This window comes from Lineus longissimus, chromosome 10 (assembly GCF_910592395.1).
Source record: "Lineus longissimus chromosome 10, tnLinLong1.2, whole genome shotgun sequence".
Taxonomy (NCBI): domain Eukaryota; kingdom Metazoa; phylum Nemertea; class Pilidiophora; order Heteronemertea; family Lineidae; genus Lineus; species Lineus longissimus.
In genome coordinates this window covers 1,506,121-1,528,615 of record NC_088317.1, presented here as the reverse complement: position 1 = coordinate 1,528,615, position 22,495 = coordinate 1,506,121, and the positions used below count along the sequence as shown (strand labels likewise).

The window sequence follows — 22,495 nt, the reverse complement described above, 5'->3', positions numbered from 1 at the left end:
GTACCCCATCATTATTATTACCAATACAGGCACCCTCAGAAAATATAATCTGAACTTTACAGAAAGAAATGATTGAACGCGAAAGCTAGTGTATTTGGGTAATCCGCAGGTTTATTCTCCTGACATAGCTGTTATAATATCAGGTCGGATACAATATTCTCTGCATAAAAATTATACTGCAGTTGCGTGCAAAAATCCAGCAACTCAAGTCGACATGTTATTCTTCATACACCATTAGGATGTCATCGAAGGGACTTCTTTAATATCCTTGCACGTCAAAACCGCGCCACAACCTCCTCATACTTTCTTGAAACAGGCAATCATGCGAAGTCACTATAAATGACCTCCTTGAATCTCACTGTAAACTTGTAAGAAATATTTCAGAATCTGTCGACTTGATTTTTACAGACGAGCAAGAAATTCGAAAGTCCCAGATGTAGGTTGGCTGTTTCTCGCTATACATGTACTACGAGGGCGAAATTCTATTTTCTTTCAACCTCGACGCCGAAATAGACGCGTCGGGTGATACCGTTCTTTCGTTATATATAAATACATACAGAACACATCATACAATGTAAAGTACTAGGAATTATCTAAAACTAGGCAAACTAAAATTACAGCTAGCGACGCAGGGTGCGCGGATGACTAAAAACCTTGGACTAACTAAATTCTGAAAAAAATTAAACTACTTTAAGTTAAACTTCAAAAACTTCAAGATGATAAATATAGATATATACAAACAGTCAAGTCCACAACTATTGGCGAGTGAGGAGATGACGCCATTGAACCATATATTCCATGTATATTCCATTATCTTCCGAACAAGTGACTCACACGTGAGTGTCACATGACTGTCACGTGTCTATCTCGGCGTCAGGATTGTCCAATAAGAGATGCGCTTCTCTTCTCTCAGAAAGGAACGTTTGTTCATTTCAAGTCAAAATATAGAAATGTACACAGAGAAACGAAATAAAATAGTGTGAAGGCGATGTTCTGATGTTTGATCTTGTTTTCTCGCAGGGCTCTTATGTACATGGTCAGCATTTTGTAGGTATAAACATTTCTTTATTTGTCGAAAGGTCCTGCCATCACACTTTTAATGAATTCTGAAAAGAGAAAAGAGGGCGAGGTCTTAGCAAAAAACAACAATTTTATTTATCAAACAGATTCAGTACGCATGGAGTGATTCTGTGACCTCTGGTGGTGACTTACTAGATCACTTGTGCCGCGCCAAGAAGTGTAAGTGTCATGTATGTGAAGACATTTTACGAAGACTGCACCGTCTATCTTATGTCGTGGTAAGCTAACTGTCAATGGTACAGAAGATATCATATTTCGGATGAGACGAAATGATTTTACGTACTTTCAAAATTGACATTTCCTTCCAAATCCTCGTGGAGCTCAGTGAACTTGATGATGTCGTCAACCTGTAGATCTGTCAATCGCTCACCTGTCGAGGAGCAAAATGGTACATGTGATTGTTGAGTTAGGGTGTTGAAATTAAACAGATATGTAGACAGAAGCTAGGGGCTGGGGAGACCACTATTAGCCGCGTTGTGTAACTTTAATCTAGCCCACCTGGCAGCTGAGATGATATTACTTTTCCATCATCGAGCAAGAAATTCATACGAACACTTTCATATGCTGTCTTCGAGAAAGGACGAATCTGATTGGTTACAAATGTCTATAAAATCAGTTAGGACGGATTTGATTGGCTACATACCTAGTGATGTGAGTACGTGTCTCAATTCTGCCGCTGAGATAAAGCCCTGACCTTCTCTGTCAAAGGTTTTGAAAGCTTCATTGAAGTCTGCGAATGTTCCAGTGTCTTTTTCTTTGGCCAATTCCTGGTAAATTGGAAGAATTTCTTCAAGTTTGTACTGTTTTTCTCCTGTAAGAAAGAATATTGTACCATTATTGAAATGTCAATGTATTGGTAATAGATGCACGTTCCTGGGGATATATACACGAGGTTTTAACCATATTTTTCATCATTTCGTTTTATGTTTCCAGTCGTTTGAGAGGGATAGGGTAGTGTGTCCAAGGAGAGACCAAACAAATTCGCCTTTATGCTTCAACCTATTGTGAAACCTCCGCCTTACCTTGCTTTTTACATCCGCCGTTCTTGAAGACCTGGGCTTGCGTTGGGTTCATTCCCACGCACCGGAGCAAGTCACCAATTTTGAATCCATCGACAAGACCGTCACGGCCGTCCCAAAAGTCGAAGAGGTCAAATACCTCTGTTACTTCTGTAAAGAGAAAGGAGTAAGAGTTCTTCAGAACGCTAGTGATTTGATTGGCGTCGGGGGAGATTGTTGGTGTTACTGCACATAGCAAACGAAAAACAAGCCGAGAAAACGCCAATTGACAGTTGCGAACATTAAGGGGCAAGACTGAAACTCAAGAAGTATCTCAGCAAAATGGCAAGCAGACTCGGTATTTTCCTCAAATTGCCCTTAATACTATCAAAAACTCCCGATTGGCGGTGAAGGAAGGGATTGGCCATCAGATGACTTACGAGACATTAGATCAGCAGTCACTGAATGGGTTACACGCTTCGTTTCGCCTTTTCCCATTCCGTTTCATATTTCTCAAACACCAGTTTATATACAACCCCTCCCTTAAGCTTGTAGTAGTTGGTTGTCTGCTCACGAACACGGGCGATACGGACAAACTGAACAGGTATATCAGATATTTCCTTAATCTTGAAGTTCATGAATCACCTGTTTAATGTTAGTAGAAGAGATTTCATATGCACTATCTACTGAAACTTCGCAAAGACGCTGTTCGTTTTTTCCCCGGTAGAACTAACAGGTGCATACCTACGCTCAGACAGAGGTGTGGCTCTGTATAAAGACTAAATAGTTCTGCTATAGCTATCTGGAGTTCAATGAACTGCTGTGGCTATTAACTGGCTACGCGAAAGAAACATTTATGCACAAACCAGATGTGAAAGAAGTTCATCCACAATCCACATAAACCAGAAGCGGTCAGATTGAATCAAAATGGATGTCGTATCTTTTCATGAAAGATGTTATACGTAGTGGTAAATGCAGTGAAAAATATCATCAAGAAAATCTCATGTGATATGAACATTGCTTCTGAGAATTTGATTTGTGATACATTCATCTACTGCATATCGACACACTGCACACAGAATGTATGCGCACTTACTTACTTATGCAAATACAACTGCGTAGATCTCCAGACAATTGCGCAGATCTGTAGACAACTGCGCAGATCTATCTGAAATATTAGCGCATGTTTTGCTTCGACGTTTTGCATGGCCTGCTTTTGTTGTTTATAAGGCCGCTCAAGGTGATATCAGCTGTCGAGAGACTTTTTCAAGCCTTTTTTACACGGCGGGGGTTTTCTTGCGAAAACGTCTGCTCTTTTCCTGGACTCTCATGTTTCGAGACATTGGGGTGGTTTTGACAGGGGACGGCATCATTATTGTCTACATCGATGTCTCATGTATACTTGTACCAGACACCTGTTAGGTCAAGACATTGACGTCAAAGTAAAACCCTCGTTAAAGGTAGCCTGGTATGATTCGTGTCTGTTTACACTGAAGACAAGTCGCTTACATCACCTGACAAAACTATCACAGCATAGTGACAGTCAGCGCGCCCCCTCGCAGGATGCCGATATAGCCTATTGATTTGACTGAACATGTAACGCCACTGAACTCATCGCTCTCAAATCTACACCCATCATCCACGCATCTCCAACGCGGGGAACATGTTCGATGACTCAGCACACCTGCCCTGCTGACGTGCCCCGGCCCCTGGCCCGTCCCTGCGATGCTTGTAATGATGTACCAGCAACCTCACCCGTAATTACCCGCAACAATCATGCGGGTTCTGCGAGCAGATATCTACAAGAAACCCAACTTCATGTATTTAGAACTTTTAGGCAGCCATTTTTTATTTTAGGCGGCCATCTTGATTTGAAGCATATTTTAGGGAGCATCGTGTCAGAACAACGAAACCACTGAGAAAGACTGAAAATTATTGCAGACAGGCCTGTCTGTTCACCCTGTCATGGTCACTCTGTACACAACCTCGATATAACGCTGGATATTGAAAAAAAAAAGAAAGGTTTTCTATCCAAAAGTAATAGAAGTTGCGGAAATGCCCCCTTCATTTGAAGCTCAGAGCGTAACATAACACTCATAGGCTGGTAGCTTACCGGCCGGCATGCAGCACCATTTAAGGTGAGCAAACTGCTCAGGTGCTGTTTTAGTACTTCTGCTATACGTTATGATAGTGCGGCTAGAGGTAGCGTTGATTTCATTCCAAGGGTGCAAAATCATACGTGTATCATGTGCACCTATCTGTACAAAATGCACTGCGTATTTTGACAACCTATGATGAAACCACCTCTAGGAATGTTTAAAAATAGTACAATCTGTGGAATATTTCCTAGGTTGTACAGGCTTTTGGTGGCAAAAGTGGTTATCTCGGTGATGAAGAAATTGCTTTTGATATGAAAGTAAGTATCTTTGATAGAAATGATGCAGATACTATTTGCTAAATAGTTCTCCAAGTGCACAAGAAATACCAGAACTTTTTTTGCAGCCTCACTCTTAGAAATAAAGGTTTTTGTCTTTTGAAGAACGTTTTACAAGTGATTTCGCCAAACACCATGAAATAAGCACCGAAACGAAAACAAGAAGAGGGATAATTCATGACTGCTTGTCAATGACTATTCAAGCATTAGCAATACGCTTGTGCATCACATGAGGAAAGCTGAAAGAGAGCTGATCAACTACCCGTACTAACAGATACAATATAATAATCACCTCATCGTGATTCGTTCATTAAAGGCAGTACCGGTGCAGCACGAGTGGGAGATTAAGATCGGCAACTCCGAAAGAATGTCTTTAAAATCTAAAACGATGATGGTGGTGAATTCCACGATCTATATCAACTCTCAGTCTGTAGTTACTGCTGCACACTAAATGGTAGATCTGAGCAACCCAAGTTTCATTTTGTCTGTACTAATGGTGGAATTCATGGCATCCATTCTCAACAATGCTCAGGTCGACACTGAAGGAGTTTGCCTGTCTAACTAATCACTGGATTAGTTTCCTTTTTGAGTTCCACTGTTCTAACAACAGTGCTTACACATTGGTTGATTGAGCCTGCCATCTACCTCACCGAGCCTGGTGAAGGTAATGGAACACTTGGAACGTGGGAGGAAGAGAACCGTTCTTCAACCACAACATTTACAATGAAGGCATTCGATTTCGCCTCGGCTTCGGTGAAGTTTCTTGTACCTGCTTGGTGTTTAAGTTGAATCAACTGATACACTACATACATGTACTGACTGATAGGACGTGAGACTATGCTAAGTCGTGTAGTCTCGGTTAATAAGCTAGGGTAGATCAAATTCATTTTCAATAGCCGTGTAAATTTCCAAAGGGGCTGTAATATCAACTCCAGATTCGTATGCTAGCTTAGAAGGAGGGTAACATGTGTGGAAAAGAAGGCAACATAGGTATTAGACGGCGAAATTCCAGCGTGCATAAAGACTATAGCTTTTCCAGTGGTACAGAACCTCGTGTATCAAAACCTTACATGCCAAAATGACCATAATGTTGCATGCATACATTAAACTAAACTAACAGTAAAAAGGGTTGGAGTGAAAGTTGAACCTTGGCGAACACCATCAGGTCAAGACCAGGTCAGCCAGGTAAACGGCAGGTGCATTTACAGGAGAGAGCATTCGCATTACACAAAACATTACGAGGTAGCTTTTGTTTGTATGGTGGTGGTGTGCTGGCATACGTGCACTTGGATAGTTCAATGGTTTCAATGGCACGAGTTCCTCCAATTTGTTTCACAGCCCCCAGAAGCCTTTTGTTAATAGATTACAGCTGTTAGTCCATTGTAACTCAATGATTCAACTGAAGTTGACCCAATCAAGAAAATGCTTATGACTTCATCGGTCACATGTTGGTGAATATACAATGTGGTATTGACACAATACAAAGACCTCCATTGTTAATGTAATCAAAGGGCCTTTTGTATGTCTAATCCAAATCTCATGTTCTTGAGTGTTTCAACACCGCGAACCCTAGTTTGGATATGATAGTCACAGTAGGCTATCAAGTGTACTTTATTTCTCGCTGTGACCACAAACATGTTAAAGTATGCGCCCTTTACCTTCACAGCATGCTACACTCATGTGTTGATCTTGGCTGAAACGGGGCCGACGGTAATGGAATGCATCTTTTTTACCTTACATACAGTAAATTTTAGATGGCAGCCAAGATCGGGATGAAGATGTATCACAGGTATTTGAAATTGCCTGAACCTGTAGAAAAGCATGAAATACCTTGTGAACTTAGTACAATTTACATTTAAAGTGGGTTCATTTTGCTGATACACATTGGTAGTTTATGAGTTAAAGTTCTCTAGCAGTGGGAGTGCACCCACTGCCTCAGAACAAAGCTACCGCCTCAGGTGAGCTATTCAACAGTTTTCAATAAACAAGACAGAGATAGGTTGTAGAACAGGTATTCTTTAAAAGCGTTTCTTAAAAAAACGTTTTGAGAAAATGTTCAAGATGCGTGTGCAATCACATGTATTTGAAATGCATGTACTGGAGTATGTATGTATCCCAAACCAGCAGTCATGGGGTTTGCGTTGATCTTGTACGATATCCGTCCTTTCAACATACATTGCAAAAAGGGACTTGTTCTAAATCCTAGTCTCACGGAAACCTTGTCTGAGATTGCAGACTACTGTACGTTGCAGAATAGTTCTTCATCGGTTCTACTGCTTTTCTTCCATCGGAAACAAGAGCCTGCAAAGCTTCTACACCATCCATCCACCTGGTACGAATGCTTAGAAAGGCGCGCCCCGGCAATTAGCTATCCATTCGGGATCAAGGTCATCCAAGATGGCGCCTTTCCGCAGGTAGATTCGCATGGTACCCTATTCGTACTCTTCATGAATTCCTTCTTTCAAAGAATATCCTCGGTGAATATCCAAGGTAGCTGAAGTTAGAGAAGCACTAGTATTCCTGGCTAAATAGCAATATCCATCACAGAATTATGAAAGATCCAATATGACTCCAAGAGAAGAATCAAACAAAGAATATCCATGATAAATCCAACGGATTAAAAGGATCAGAAAATATCCGAAGTGAATCGATTAAATGATACAGTATTCAAACCACAAACCAATACCTATGCTCATGTTTTGGGGGGTTTTTTTTGCTGTAGAATTGTTGACAGACTAAATATCGGTACATCTAGTTTCTGAGATGACCACCCAAGAACCCTAGCTCAATTGATGATGTTCGTTTGCATAAAAATAACAGCATATCGTTTTAAAATATCGTTTTATATTCGGGGAACTGAACTACATTTATAATTTGAATGTTTGTAATGATGCATGTATGTGGAAGAAAAAATTTTAAAAAATCGACCGAAAATAAAGATGTCGAATATGCCACGAATGCACAAAATGGCTCTCGTGCAAAGATTGCTCCTACCAAATAATGAACTTTATGTTCTTAAGTAACCAGCAGTGGTCTCATTCTAAAATGTTCGGTCCATTCTTCAAACTGGACTGCATGTTGCTAACGCTGGACTACGATGCTCGATAATCAAACCACTGAAGAAGTAGTTGCTGGCAGATGAAATGTCCGTTCAATGAACGGTTAACAGTCAACCGTTAGGGAGTTATTGGACTGGCCGCCATCTTGTGTCATGTTATTTGAAAAGTAATGGACAGAGCCATCATTTAGTTGTTGGTGCTAAAAGAGCCTTCAAAGGAAAAACAGATTCCATCTTCCACCTTTGCCGTCAACAACTCTGAACATGTTCACGTCAAGGTCGAAGCCTGTTGATTTTTCCAAACAGGTGCAATTTCTTGTGGAAGGATGAACATAAATTGTTTCAATACCTGAGTGAAGTTAACTAGCGAGGATCGAGCAAGCCACCATAACCTACATGTATGTAATAACAAATTCTTAATAACATGAATGAACACGTAAGAACATCAGATCTAGAGGAAAACACACTGCATGTGTGTCTTATATACATTATATAATACAAGATCAAACTGCGCGATCTGATGCACTGAAACCACGTCTAACCAATGTTATCCAGCAAGATTTGACTCTAAGATATTTGCTTTACGTGGCTCAAATTGATATTGTAAACATCAAACAGAATCATGATTAGGAACCCTTCACAAAAGACCGTGCAAACTTCAGGTACGCTAAACATTTGCTGAGGTAATTTCTTGTTTAAAGATACATAATTTGGTAATCAAACTTTGCCGGGTGCATTAAGACTTGGAGAATATATCATACACAGTTAATGTGCGCACGTTTTTCATTAACTTAGATATAACCCGATTGAGAACAAAAAATATTTTTGTAACGGCCCTTATGACCATATTACTTTACTTCAACACTTATCACTAATTCGTATATTTTCATGCACAGGAGTTCTCTGTGGAATAGTAGACATGTAATGTAAAAGTGTTGTCTATGATTCAGCAATGATTTACCACACCTTGTGGGCAATATAAACGAACCATAAACTCCATTCATGCCTGCTGGAGGTGCATTCCATCCCTGATCCTGTGTAGTCTGTTCCACATGAAGCCACTACCGATAGCTTATCATAATGATAATTTTCTTATGCCAAACTTCAACGTGAAGAGCCGGGCCTACTCGTCATCTGTCATAGAACAAAGCTTATTACTTGTCTCGGGTACTAGCGGAAGCTGAAACAGGATCCTTAAGTCTGTTAGGTATCTCCAGTGACCTCTGATTCGTCTGAAGGTCACGAAATGAGAAAAAAAGAAACCTCAAGCGTCTGAGAATTCATGGATACAATACTCTGCGCCAATTATTGAAGAAGAACTGTTGAAATCGCCCTATTATTCACTATACATGTACATGTATACAGTTATGCTTATTTCGTTACATAGTCAATTTTATTTAGGAGATTTTGTGTCAAGCAATCGCAAATCAATGAATATTGGAACCAAAAGATATTAGAATGATGTATTCTGCACCGACTATGGCTTTTCAGAGGAACGCCTTTGGCCCTTCACTGTGCGTTGTGTACAGTAAAGTTTGAATGTTAATAAATAGATATGAATGAACATCAATCAGTATATCGACTTGATTGGCAACAAAACATCAGCATCTAATAGAAAACGGCCACACTTAGAAAACATCTGAAAGTTCGCTTCGTCTAATTGTTGCAACATAATGCACAAACCACTTCATGAAAACCCATTATCTTTTCAATGATAAATATAGCCAAACAAAGCAAGTCGAAAATAAACCCTTCACGAATTTGAGAAAGAGAGGCGAAAAAATAGCTATCAAAAGACACCAATTTTGACGGATTTAGCTTGCTGCTGAAGAAAGGAATTCCTTGGCCACCCATGCGTAAAGGCAGCGAAAAGACTCTCAGGTCCTTGAGGATTTTATAACAACACGATATAGGTGAAACGAGTAACCATAAAGATGATTTTATGTCAAAAGGTCGTCGTATACTGGTGATGATTAAGGAAGGAGGTATACTGAAAGCTCAAGCTATACGCCGTTACATATGGAATCTACCTTATATCCGCAGATGCAAACCAAGCTGTCAAAATTAAGAATGCAATGGGATAATGAATGAGATATTTGGCCTATGACTGCTATAAGAAATAAATCATTACTTCGAAATGTTTGACACAGGGGGCATAACGACTATTTATGTGGAAGATGGGCGTAAGCGATAAACCACTATCCGAATACCTTTTCTTTTACAAAGACCAACCCAAAACGGACAGACCTCAAATTGGAAATGTTCACAAAAATCTCAAAGCTTACCTTCAAGCTCATCTGGATTGAGATTGGCCATTTTACTAATGTATAAATCCTACTTCTTCAAGAACCCACGAAGTTATTTCCGACACCAGTTTGACTTCTCTCGACGGCGGTACTGCTGACCAAACAGGAGGATGTCCACTTCGACTAAAAGGCAGGCAACGAGCAAAGGTAAAGTCGAAATCAGCAACTCTTGACAGTAGGCAGAAGCGCCTATTTTCAACCAGGGGTGGAAGCCATAATGTTATTTCTGGATTAGCCTTCGACTTGATCAGTTTATATTAATTGCAATATCAAAGTTCGAGTTATGTCTGGATAAGGTTTGTTCCAACTTATTACAACATCACAGAGGTATTTCGTGTTTATTTCTTTCAGAATTTTCTTCTTAATTTATGATCATACCTGCTCAGAAATGAACTATTCACAGGTAGTGTCTTATCCAGCCTGCAGGGAGCGCACAGCTTTTCTTAGGGTTTCAGTATCATCTACTTCTTTCACTGATTAAAGGTTTATATATACCCTACTGTGTATGCGGTATACATGTATACCTTTAAATTCCTTTCGGAAAACTGCCGAGTCTCTTTCACATGTACAGTATATCTAGAGGTTCATAAGCTAAATCTGGCTGGCCCTTTGAATAGGGGTAACACTATGGGTGATGCGAATAAAGACTAGCAAATGCTTTTATCTAAAACTCCATGTACATTTACACCAGACCTTTCTGTACAAAATTGAAGTAAAAGCATTTGCTAGACTTTATTCATATCAGCCAATGATAAACATACTTTACTAACAGTATAAGCACTCGATTACTACCGACTCTACTAATTTACACAGAGTAGTAGAAAGACGAAGAGAGGTCGATTGAAAAGTTAAGTTCGAAGTTGTTCTCATAAATGAACAACAACAACAATAGATCATTTTCAACTGAAAAGCATCCCAGTTTAAAACCAACCGCTCAAATCGTTGAAAGAAGTTGACTATAACCAACTAATAAAAGTTGTAGATGGAATTGCTTCCATTAGAAATGCACATTACACTCTCCCAATCAAGACGTATACACCTGCATGCAGAGTCAGCAAACGGATGAATCATGATTAAGGCGAAACGGCCTTGTGTTTACTATTTCTCAAACTACTGCAGATTTCAGAATCTCGTTCATTAAGTATAGACCTGTACTAACTTAACTAGCTTTCAGTTGATAAACATACATTATCTGATGCACATCAGGTAAGGGTATATATGCATTGAAAGTAATTGCCACATGGCAAAATCCTTGAGATTAAGAAAATATGCAAATTTAGTATTTGAACGATAGGTGGAGGAATCTACTTGACCTGGTGTTGTCATGTAAATGCAGTATAACAGAAAAGAAGGTCTGACTATGATGATTTTCTCCCGTCAACACCCCCCACCCCTTCCCTCCTTTCCTCACCCATGATAGCTGTGGCGGGCCGCTGTACTTTCTTTCTCAAGAAGAATGGAATTAAGTGCAAAGAAAACACTTTTCTGTGGTTGTTCATTTTAGCCAGGTTTTTCTCTGAAAGGTCATTTACCCTGTTCTCAACTGGGTAAATGTATATATTTGCAGTTGGTAACCGAAGTCAAAATGGCTCCCACCTAATTCAATATGGCCGCCACTTTGAACCGATATTATGTGAATCACTGTGATTCTACACACGCCCGCGCGGACATGGTAGCAGTGTCGATGAAAAAATTAAGAAAGAAGCCTTCTACAGCTTCTGCACAGCCGTAGGCCTGGGGAACTTTCCAGTGTTTTGCCCTGCTCTATCTACAGGTAGCCAAGCTCGTTGATGAAAAAGCTTGCTTCCATTATCTCGCATTTCACTTCGGGCGAAACAGAATACAAACACTGCATTTTAAACGTACATGTATATGAATTCCACCCTAACTTTGCGACTGGCTATTGTTAATAAGAACTACATTTGTAGTGTAGGCTATGCTGAATCACCCAGACAGTTGTTTTTCTCCATATTATAGTGTAGATTTCAATTTTGCCGCCGCATGTACACAGTACCTGAGTACGAACTATCAAGTAAAGCTTGTTTGTTCTGGTGTCATCCCTGATGTAAGGTCCAACCAGGTTTGGCTTTCTTTGCTTCCAAACTCCTATCTCTAATGTCAGGCGAGAAGGTAGTTTTTACCCTATGTTTAACTAGCTGTCAGCTGCTCAAATGCAGTCGATACTGGTAAATTTGTTTTTGGCTTTACAAAAAAAATGTAACGGCTTTCTGCCTCTTAGTCCAGTTTACTGATGATAGAGGATAATTCTGATGGTGATTATTAGATAAGCAAAGAAAGGACGAAGGTCAAGGTCGAAGTGATATTCTCCGTCTACCTGAAGTGCTATCCTGGCTGTACAAGCAATCTTTATTTTCCCAGTAACGAATAGTTGCAGAAGGAATGCGGTCAATGGTGCTGGCGAGAGCTACTGGCTGTTCAGAAAAGACTTTTTACGAGATTGTTCTTTCTTCAATAAGATTAGTGCTGATGTAAGTATACACAGCCCACACTTTGAACTGGGTAACCCCTGCTTGCGATAGAACAAAAAACGAGGTAAAATACTGTGTTTTTTTCGTCCGTCTCCTGATCCAAATACCGCGTAGCTCATAATCTGGTGGAGGAACCTGCATGACTTTTCTGAGTGAAGCCAATGATGGTCAGAACTTATTTGTTCGACCCAGGACGACATAATCTGCTCGCTATGAGCTGCACTTTAAAGCCATGAGGCAATGACTAAACGATGTGGCAATATAACACATGATCTTCTGCTTGAAATATTTGACAGTTGTTGAAAAGTTCACTGAGAGAGATCGAGGTCTGTATAATACGCTTTTTGAAAAGGCAACCAGGAGGCTAGACCGACATGACCGATGACCATCAGATGGACATACGATATACTGATGACCATTTTCTTCATTGAATGAGACTTTTTATGTATGTTAATAATCTCTACAAGAGCGACAAACAAAAAGAACTCGGCAGAAAAACTATTGTGGCTTCGTGAGTTCTTCACTGGATGAAACAAGGACAACGTACTCTCAACATGAACACCAACAACAACGGCAACCTTTCAGTTGAAATCACTAACAATTTCTGAGATGCCCGCAAGTCTTACCAAATTACAAAATATACCTTTCCTGACGTCATGAGCAGAAATCTTAGGTGCTAATTTTCGCCGAGACGAAAAGCTAAAAAGTTTCCAGAATAAACACTTGACTACAAAGGAACCGAAAACAACAAACGCACCAACGCGCCAACAGAGGCAAAGGATGGTAAGCTTGGCAAAATATCATGCCGAATCAATGACCGCAATGTGTAGGCCTACTGCTTATGTTTTGCGTTCAAATAGTGATGAGGAATGAAATGGAGATCCCTGTCGATGAGACATAGCCACTTTCTTGTCTGTCATAAAGGCTTTCACCTTTTGTTACCTTAAGCTTTTAAGGGTCCTGTCGCTACATTACACTTACCTGCGAATGAGAAAAAGAAACATCATATCATTAGAAATGAGCAGAAAGATAAAAATGACGTTTTTGGGGTAGCTGTGAATATAAAAAGCCGTGAAAAAGGCATTCAGATACTCGCATACATCCAAAAGTTTATATATACCAGTATTAGAAATGATAAGCTAGTTGTATTTATAAAAGATTTTTGATAAAGTCTGCTAACGAACATGCGTTTATCAAATGAAGTTTTTGCAGATAATAGTTTTTCGTGTTATTCTTTCCCTGAATTCGAAATTCAATTATACGATCTGACGAAGAGGTTTTGGCTGGTTAAAAACCGGTTTATCCACGCCTTCTGTTACAGAAAGTGCTGGTGGCAAAGCGTCCATGGGTAAAAGGAATGTTCCCCCGCAACCAAGCCTAAGAGTTCTCAGTATAGGTATGCAGTATATATACATTCTTCAAGAGGAGGAGAAATGCACATGCTTGCTATGTACAAGCACAGCTAAAATCACAGACAGGCCAGACTCGTCAGAAAAGAATTTCCTCAGCTGTAGCTAGAGGTATCGTGACAGAGTGAGCTATTTTCGTATAGAGGAATTGTAGCTCTGGTGTACAGAAAGTAGAAGTTACCTTCGCGTACATCGCATGTACATATAAGACATGGGAGATAACGTGATTGTGTTAACCCATTATCATCCCTAATTCCTGAAATCAGCCATTTATTTTATATACATGTACTAATAAAGGTCTGAAAAAATGTCTCGTCCAAATTCGTCTTGTCAAAAATAAACAAATAGAGTGAGAGAAATATGGTGTCCACTCGCAAGAACAATGGCGGAAAATCAGGGGGCGATCTTAGTGTTAGGGGATTGGCAAATGGCATTTGTATCGTTTTTTAAGAAAAAGGGGGAAGATCACTGACTTTAAAGTACACTAAGACATCCAGGATCATACTGGTCAACCCTTATTGTTCATTTGTTGACACAAGACTTCATGATTCCCTGTAACAGATGAAAAGAATCCATGGACCTTTTTAACATTTCTCATGATCAAATTCCGGGTCAAGTTCAGAATATTCATTTTAAGAGTTGACCATAAGCACATCATTTTGGCTAGAACTTGAAATCCAAAAGCCAACTCCTTCATGTGAATGCCAATTCCAAGGTTGTGTGTCTGTTCGCTGTAACCGACTCCCACCCTTAAAATTGGTTTTCAGTTCGTTTTGAAACAGTTCTAATTTCTTTAGGATTTCAGGTTCCAGCCAAAATGGTGATGCCTATGGTCAACCCTTAATAACAGACAAGACCACTAATGAATATTCATAGGTTGGAGGGTCGAGGCCTATCAATTAGAAGAGTGCATGTTTTTAACTCTCAAGTACATATTTGGAGAGGTATTGAAAAAATATTTGTTGTGGCAAGTCTACAGATATAAAGCAATTATTTGATTAAAAAATTAATTTCGAATTTTGCTAATTGGGTAATAGGGGGCGTGTTTTGAGATTTTTCTGCCAGTTGCCTGAAAAGAGTGGAAATATCAATGTCTGTCTAATTTGTCGATTATCAAAAAATTTCCGTGGTCAACTACCAGTTTATTTTTCACCATTTACTTGCCCGACTGTCCGGAATATCATATCAAAATTTCAGATTCACGACCCCACGCAGTATTTGATGCGTCGCGGTCAAACATTGACAATTTAACTGCTAAAAGGCTTAAAAAATCAATTGTGGTCTTGTCTCATAAACTATGCATCGTTCTCTGCTTCACAGTGCCAGCGACTCTATAGCAGACCTGAAAACACTACGCTATCAGGCCGCTCAAGAAGCACATGGTCACGTGACTCCACCACCCTCTATTAGCCTTAGGTACAAATACCTATACGTACACTAGCAACGGTTCAAATTACTCTGTACTTTTGTGAAACGTATCAGTTTCGAGTTTTAAGACGGTATGCACCACCTGGAGACAGACGTAGGAACCATCGGAAGCAGATGGTATCCCTGGTTTCTGATATCTGAACTAACACACCCGGTGCCGCCGCCTGGTGTTGGATAGACGATATGCTATGTGATAATATCATAATAAAAAAATAACATCTGCAAATTTCAACGTCAATGACCAACACCAAGATTAAGATGACTCGCCTTCGAGGTTCAACAGAGTCATTCAGCCACAACTCTCAATTAAACTAAGTATAGCGTTTCCACAATGCTGAATCAAAAGAATAAAGCACGTGCCTGTATGAAGTGAGCAGCATTGTATGACCGGTAATACACTGCTGATAAGAGCGAAACAATTAGGTCGCCCTTATAACGTAACGTAATCCATGTATTCAATGTCATTTCCTGGCGAGAGGGCAAAGTGAACACCATGTTCTGTGTGCTCGCTCCTATGTATGCGTGGTAGAGGTATACACATATATGAATTTCCGAATTTTGTCTTTTGGTCAGATCTTCTTCTGCATGCATGGTTATCTTAGTGATATATTGAACATGATAATTGGATAGGACACTCTCATAGCTAGTAGCTATAGAAGTCCTGCCTCACCCGTAAGGTTACTTGTGTGAGGTTGAGAGGGACACCTGGCCGAGCTTAGTCGTACTCGGCCCAATACCTTTCTGTACTGGCTGTATTCACAGGTAGCAAAGATATACACCAATCCAATGTTACATTACACTGGTAACACGCGTGCTCAATTTATGGTATTTAGAGAAATATTGTTGAAATTAGTTCCATTAAGCCCCCGTTCGTGTACAGACAGTTTGTTCATACATGTACAGGTTGCAGTTCCGCAGAATTCCAAATTTGATAGACTTAATGTATCTTTAGTTCGTTATCATAGTCAAATAAATATATTCAAATACTAGAAGAACTTTGACTTTGTTCATTGATTTCTTAGCATTCATTTCTGATTTCAAAAGAGATTGGTAGAGGTACCTTTGAGTTTGCATCGGGTGATTCATTGCAATATTACCTACATGTAGACGATATAACTCTCATAAGATATGCTATTTCTAGTGTTACATTAGCCCTTACGTAATGATAACGTAAGCTCAGTACACCATGAGCTTATTCCTGTGCATATTTGGTTTTGTTACAGATTTATCTCCGAGAGATAAACTATTTCTACCATCTGGTGGTTTCCTCTTTTACGTAAGATGGCGGGCGTATAACATTATTTCCCTTGATCGGGATGGGGTGAAAAATCAAGGATTCCCTCTCTGTAGCCATCGAGTCCTCCCGTGTTTGAGAGGCATGCATAGGCAGTGCTCGTATCAAAATGCAATGCGATAGCCCATGGCCAGTTCGTGCTGGTTCTGCTGGCGATTTTCACGTCACAAATAACACTGTGACCTATTTTTGGAGTAACCAGCCTAAATGGTTCAGTTGTGTTACAGGAAGACATGTATATTCACGAGTTCGGCTCATTTTCACATTGCCTATGCTCATATTGAACTGAAACTCATCAGCACGGTTGATGATACTGCAGTTTAAAAAGTTATTTGGAATACATTTTGAGCACAGCTTTGGTATTATTGATCATTAGCTGTATGCCCATATTATTTATCTAATCCGTGTTCTTCTTCGAATTTTGCTTATGCTCACTTACACGTTAATAGTCACAGTATCACGATTCAGCTTCACCATTGTAGCATGAAAAGCAGTGCAAAAAATAATATGAACATTCTTAACCCTTGATATTCCAAGACTATCATACAGACGCTGTTCAAGTTCAATTGTTCTACCTGCTCCTACCGGCCCAAGATTATATATGTTAGTGCATGCTCAGTGCACAATGCACAGACACTGTGTAATGAAAAATGGTACTATCATACATAAATACCAACTGTCAAAATTCCACACTTTCAATTAATATGGTGTCAAGTAAGTCTGTATATACAATATACACAGGTATGTTTCAGTGAAGTACAGCAGTAGGAAGTTTTTCTCGCTAACTTGCCCCCCAGTTTGCTGTACATCGCTCCTGTTTTGGAAGAAGTTTTACTTTGACCGAGAGAATTGGATACCTATTGTACTAGATGAAGCCAACTTGGAAATGAATACATAAGTATGAGCATGTGGGCGAAGGCGTAGGCCCTGAGACATGTTCCAGAACTGCTCGGCGGCTTTATTATCAGGGGTTTTCTGCCGGCGTTAATCTATAATGTCCATCAATATCACGTACTTGTTTATTATACGTGAGTCTACGCTCAGAACGGATGTTCAAGTCACATTTAACCAGACACCAACCACTTTCGTTTTGTGGTACTTAAAAGTATTCCTAGAATCATTATGGCTTCCCCATTTATTTAATGGGGAGTGGTTGGTGATAACCGGTTCGAACTGCTAAAGTACATTGCAACCTCTCGGTCCATCAATAAACCTACTACTACTCGAGGAAGGAAATTGGAAAAACTAGATGCAATGTACGTATTTCCTCGACGGTTTTGATGCATTGTAACAGTTGGAGGCTCGATCAACGTCAGTGTCAATTTCGAAAACGATGCTAAATTGACGTGCTTCTTTCAGGTTTTGGATAGACTAAGTTTGGGTTATGTTTAGAATTCTATTAGCTTTTTAGGCTTTTCTATTAGCTTTTCGGGGTTTGTATATTGTTCAATCGGGTGATAACGGAGGCTTGAACCGCACTATGTCTGGTGGTAAGTGGCAGTAAACCGTGGAAGGCTACTAACCTTGTGTCTCCACTCTTTCGCCAAGCTAAAACAAGCCAACACTGAGTAACTAACTATTCATGGAAAAGGAGGCAAATTTTATATCGCGAAGTAATAAGCATACTTTTTCACTTTCTTGCTTTGTCGCTGACGGTTGCACGCAAAATGACCATCGGACTGTTCTACAACCTATAAAAGTGGCAGAGCATTCCATATTCGTAGGGTTCTGGGAAAAACTATATCACTGATGTATCGTACCAGTATATTCCTGGCCCTGATGAAAGTTCCTGCGGGCGCCTTTTCCCACATTGCTTCATCTGTTACCTATCGTTATGATGGTCAGACTGTCATGTTTACCAATATGTACTAACATTAGGATAAAGAATTGATCTATCCTCAATATATACTTCGTCAGGTCTGGGCCGGATGTCTGGCGAGCTCGGCGTTTAAGAGATCAGGAGTCTGGGTCTTGTGGGCTCCAGATCTCTTTTAAGAGACTGAACAGGGTCCACCAGACCACTCCTGACTTCAATTCAAATTGAAGCAGATCACAACCACGAAGCGATATATATGGACATTTGGAAGGATCAACGATATTCAGTTCACATGGGAGCCAAATACACAATCTCGTTTGTCTCCGTAAAAACTTCGCCTTTTCCAATTTCCTTTTCACAGTAAGGCGACTGCCAAGAGTGATCGTGAAGAAAAAGTTGCGTTTAGATTATGTCCATCTATGAGGCCATTGAAAATCTCTGATGAGGCGAACTAAATGATGGTGCACATATTTGATAGTTCTTTTGAAGAGCCAGCCGATTTAGTTCCATTCTTTCACAAATCAACTGCGCTAGATGCTCAAGTGAGGACAGCTTGTAAACGTACGCGCGACTAAATAGACAGACAGTAAATCGGTTTTAAAGTTGATAAAGGTTCCCCAGTGTAACTTACTTTATTAAAAAAAGATACCAGAAAAGTTCTCGTAGATGGACGTCAACACATTAGCTAACTTGGAAAAACACTCCATGAACTAAGAGCAATACAAGGATCGATTACCAAGCAACTGCTCAAAATTAGGCGTCTTCTTTGTAACATTCCAACAAGCTCGCGGGAACCAACATCGCTTTAAACTGCACCATCGGATGTCCCAACAGCGTGATGCACGTTAATGGCTATACGGGCCATGTCCATAGCGCATGTTCCTGTGCTGCAACTTACGTTACCCCTTGTCAAATGGACATTACGTTTCTTTGCCGTAAGTACCCCCATTTCGAAGCCTTTCTGGGGGTACTTGGCGAGACTACAATCCTTCAGAGCGCAGCGATGAACCGTCAAAGCCAGCACCATTCGCCACTTTTCACAAGCAGCAATTTTGGACCTCCTGACAGGTATTGACCAATCAGAAGAGAGCTATCATGCTTGTTCGGCACACACAGTACGGCCATGATCACCTACTACGGGGTTTTGATTGGTCAAAACCTGTCGTCTGACAGATCCACATGATTTCTGCTTGTGGAAAGTGGCGAATGGAGGAGAAGTTGGGAGGTGTACTGGGATGACGACATCACGATACCCCATATGAGAGGAAGTTATATCCTGGGCTGAATAGCAAAAAATCGGAAGAGGGGTCACACAGTGGGAAAATCGTCACAACCGATCATATTATCCTACCTTCAATTTCGTCCGACGATGCCTGCAATGGAGAAGAAAAAGAATAATTAGATATCATAATGTCATATCATTGTCAAAATATGTATACATGGAAACATTTCAATACGTCTGCGGAATCATCGAGGATAGGTTTCTCTCAAATCTGATGAGTCTATCGGTCTTGTACTGTTTTGCACTTAGGTTAACGACCAATAGGACGTATTTCCCCGCCCCCACATCTTTTACCTGCAAAAATGATATTGGAATTCGATCTGGTTAGTATAGGCTAGCTTCCTATACAATAATAAGCCTCTTTGTATATAAATATTTAGGTTTATGTATGGATAATAGGGGCTTGCTTAGCCAGCCTCTTCGACAGGTCATGTACATATGGCTGCTGCAGGTATGTACGAACTCCCAGGCGCTTAGACAAGATATATCAAGTAAGTCAAGCGAAGTTTGATACTGAGAACCTATTCTGATATTTCTTGGTTCCAAATCCCCTGACAAAATCATAAATACACCTGGGATTTTGAAAATGAAAAACTGATATTGGAAGGTGTAATACAAGCATCTTCAAACAAGAGCAATGCTTTCTCTTTAAGACCTTGAAAACAGTCTTGACAACACCGTAAGTTCCAACGAGATCTCTTTGAACCCTTTGACTTGACTCCTTGTCTCCTTGCACGCACGTGGTGTTATTTCGGATGAAATTGGTGAATAAACGAATGAATGTACTAAATAGGAATGCCTTTATTGTAAAAAAACAAGGCATGGTGAATGAAATTGGCAATAGAAATACCTTATTTCTTTCTGTAAATCCCCTCTCTATAGTTAGAGGGACCTAACACAGGTATAGAAACAACATCCCTGCATAGCTAGGATTCGTTTCGCTGCCCCAAAATATTAGGAATCCGCAGGGATCAACGCAATGTTTGTGTCTATGCGAAGAATTAACTGCGGGTGGTAGAGAGTTTGACAAACTGCCTATCTCTGCTACTCAAACAAAATGAATCAAATCTGTTTCAAATGTAACTCGGCATGTTACACCTTCCTCCCAATCATTGTTTGTTACACCTGTACCAGCCAAAGTGTCAACCTTTTAACTTCACGATAACCTCAGTTTGGCACACAATAAATTATGAAAACCACCTTTGCGAGGTTTGAACGCTTTTTAAAGCATTGTTCACTTGCTCTCTCGCATCTGTTTCAACGAATGAAACATGGCACTTGTCGTTGTACACCTGTAACTGATTGTTCATTCAATTTTTTAAAACAAACATTGGTCATAAATATTTTTATAAAAAATCCCAATCGGGAATACGCTACGCTGAATGTGCGGTCCTGCTATGTTTGAAATAAAAATCGGAATCGCGCCGAAACGATAACTTACCATTTTTGATGAGTGTTTGTGTACTCCTTGGTGATGATCCTTCAACAGAGAAGCCGCGAGTAAGATTGCCAACTCACAAGGAGCAATGGGAATGATAAGAATGTATTACGTCTTAAAGCCAGTAGGCGGCGCTTTTATAATCAGGAGCGCTGATTAGCTAGGAGGGGCGATAGGTGTGGGAGGCCAGGTAAAATTGATAGATATTTCAAATTTTGAAGAAAATCTGTCCGCACATAAAATGTCTCCTCAAAAATCACTTGACACCAATCATTCGCAAATCTGGTGAAGCTATTCTTACTTTGAAAATATGAGTCGGGGGGCAAGCTTTCAGCCCTTTTGATTGGTCGAGACCAACCCCTAAAACAGTAACTTGGCATTGCAGCATAGACAATTTAATGCTCTCTGCTGAAATATGATCTTCCTTCGTTGCTGCAAAGCAGCAGGGTATATTGAATTACTATATTAAGGAGATCCTTAAGCCTACTACGCATCACAATGCATATGAATTGAAGGAAGGGTTGTTAGTGTTTAGTCACTTATTACACGGGTATTAAACTACATAGTAACATGTTGCAGATAACTTTTCACGATAAAAGTGACACTGACTTAAGTATTGCACAGGCCATGTATAGCTTTACAGTCAAATGGGACTGTAAAAAATGGGACGGAAGATGTCATAGATTTTGAATTTTCCTCACAAACAAGCAAACTGTGCAATTAATTGACCATCATCATCTAGTAAAGGCATCAAAACGTTGATTTACCTGAGTTGTGTAGAAATACAGTATAAGCTTTATAAACAGTATAAGTACTGCCCGAGATGAGATTCCCAAGATTTGGCAAGGCTGCGTGAAGTGGACACAGCAGGTGTCTGACCGAATGTGGCTAAATAACAGATTTACATTGCTAAGCTTTCAGATTTACACAGATGTGATAACATTCTGTTCCGTAGATTCAGCTTCGAGCAATATTCAAACTGCATGTATTGGGCGATACTGCGGGGCCTACTGGATCCCATGCCTGGCATCTGGACTGAACTGACTGCGTAGTATTACTTAACCTTTTCGCTGCCAACAAAACATAGAACTAGCTCAGCTTGTTTCTCAAGATGATTTCGACACAAAATTTGAAAAGGGCCCGCCCGTTAGTTCTCAATCATAACTGAATTGATGTGACTTGCACTGAAATGCTAACTAGCCAATAAAAATATCTGCATCTCGCACTATAATGATAACTGGCCAACCAGAATTATCGTTACTTACACTGCAACGAAAACTGGCCAACCAACCCGAATTTAACTTGCACTGAAATGATAACTGGCCAATCAAAATTATCGTTACACTGCCATGATAACTGACCAATCAAAAGTATTGTTACTAACGCTGCAGCGATATAGCCAATCAGTACATTTGTATTTGACGTGATGGCAATACAACACCACTGCAATACATCTATATGCA

The 22,495-nt window shown here is 40.0% G+C and overlaps 1 protein-coding gene across 2 annotated transcripts; it reads right to left on the bottom strand.

The window, feature by feature from the left end:
• Positions 1 to 91: 91 nt before the first annotated feature.
• On the bottom strand, positions 92 to 21,133 carry LOC135494810 (myosin catalytic light chain LC-1, mantle muscle-like). Of its 2 annotated transcripts, XM_064783099.1 has the most exons (6): positions 21,036 to 21,133; positions 19,664 to 19,685; positions 2,103 to 2,249; positions 1,724 to 1,891; positions 1,364 to 1,450; positions 92 to 1,106 (listed from the first exon to the last, which is right to left on the bottom strand). In XM_064783099.1, the coding sequence occupies exons 1-6, from the start codon at positions 21,036 to 21,038 to the stop codon at positions 1,066 to 1,068; spliced, it is 468 nt and encodes a 155-aa protein (XP_064639169.1). In that variant the 5' UTR covers positions 21,039 to 21,133; the 3' UTR covers positions 92 to 1,065. The 2 variants fall into 2 exon arrangements, with proteins under 2 accessions (XP_064639169.1, XP_064639168.1); XM_064783098.1 differs by lacking the exons at positions 19,664 to 19,685; positions 21,036 to 21,133 and adding an exon at positions 9,856 to 10,029.
• Positions 21,134 to 22,495: the final 1,362 nt, after the last annotated feature.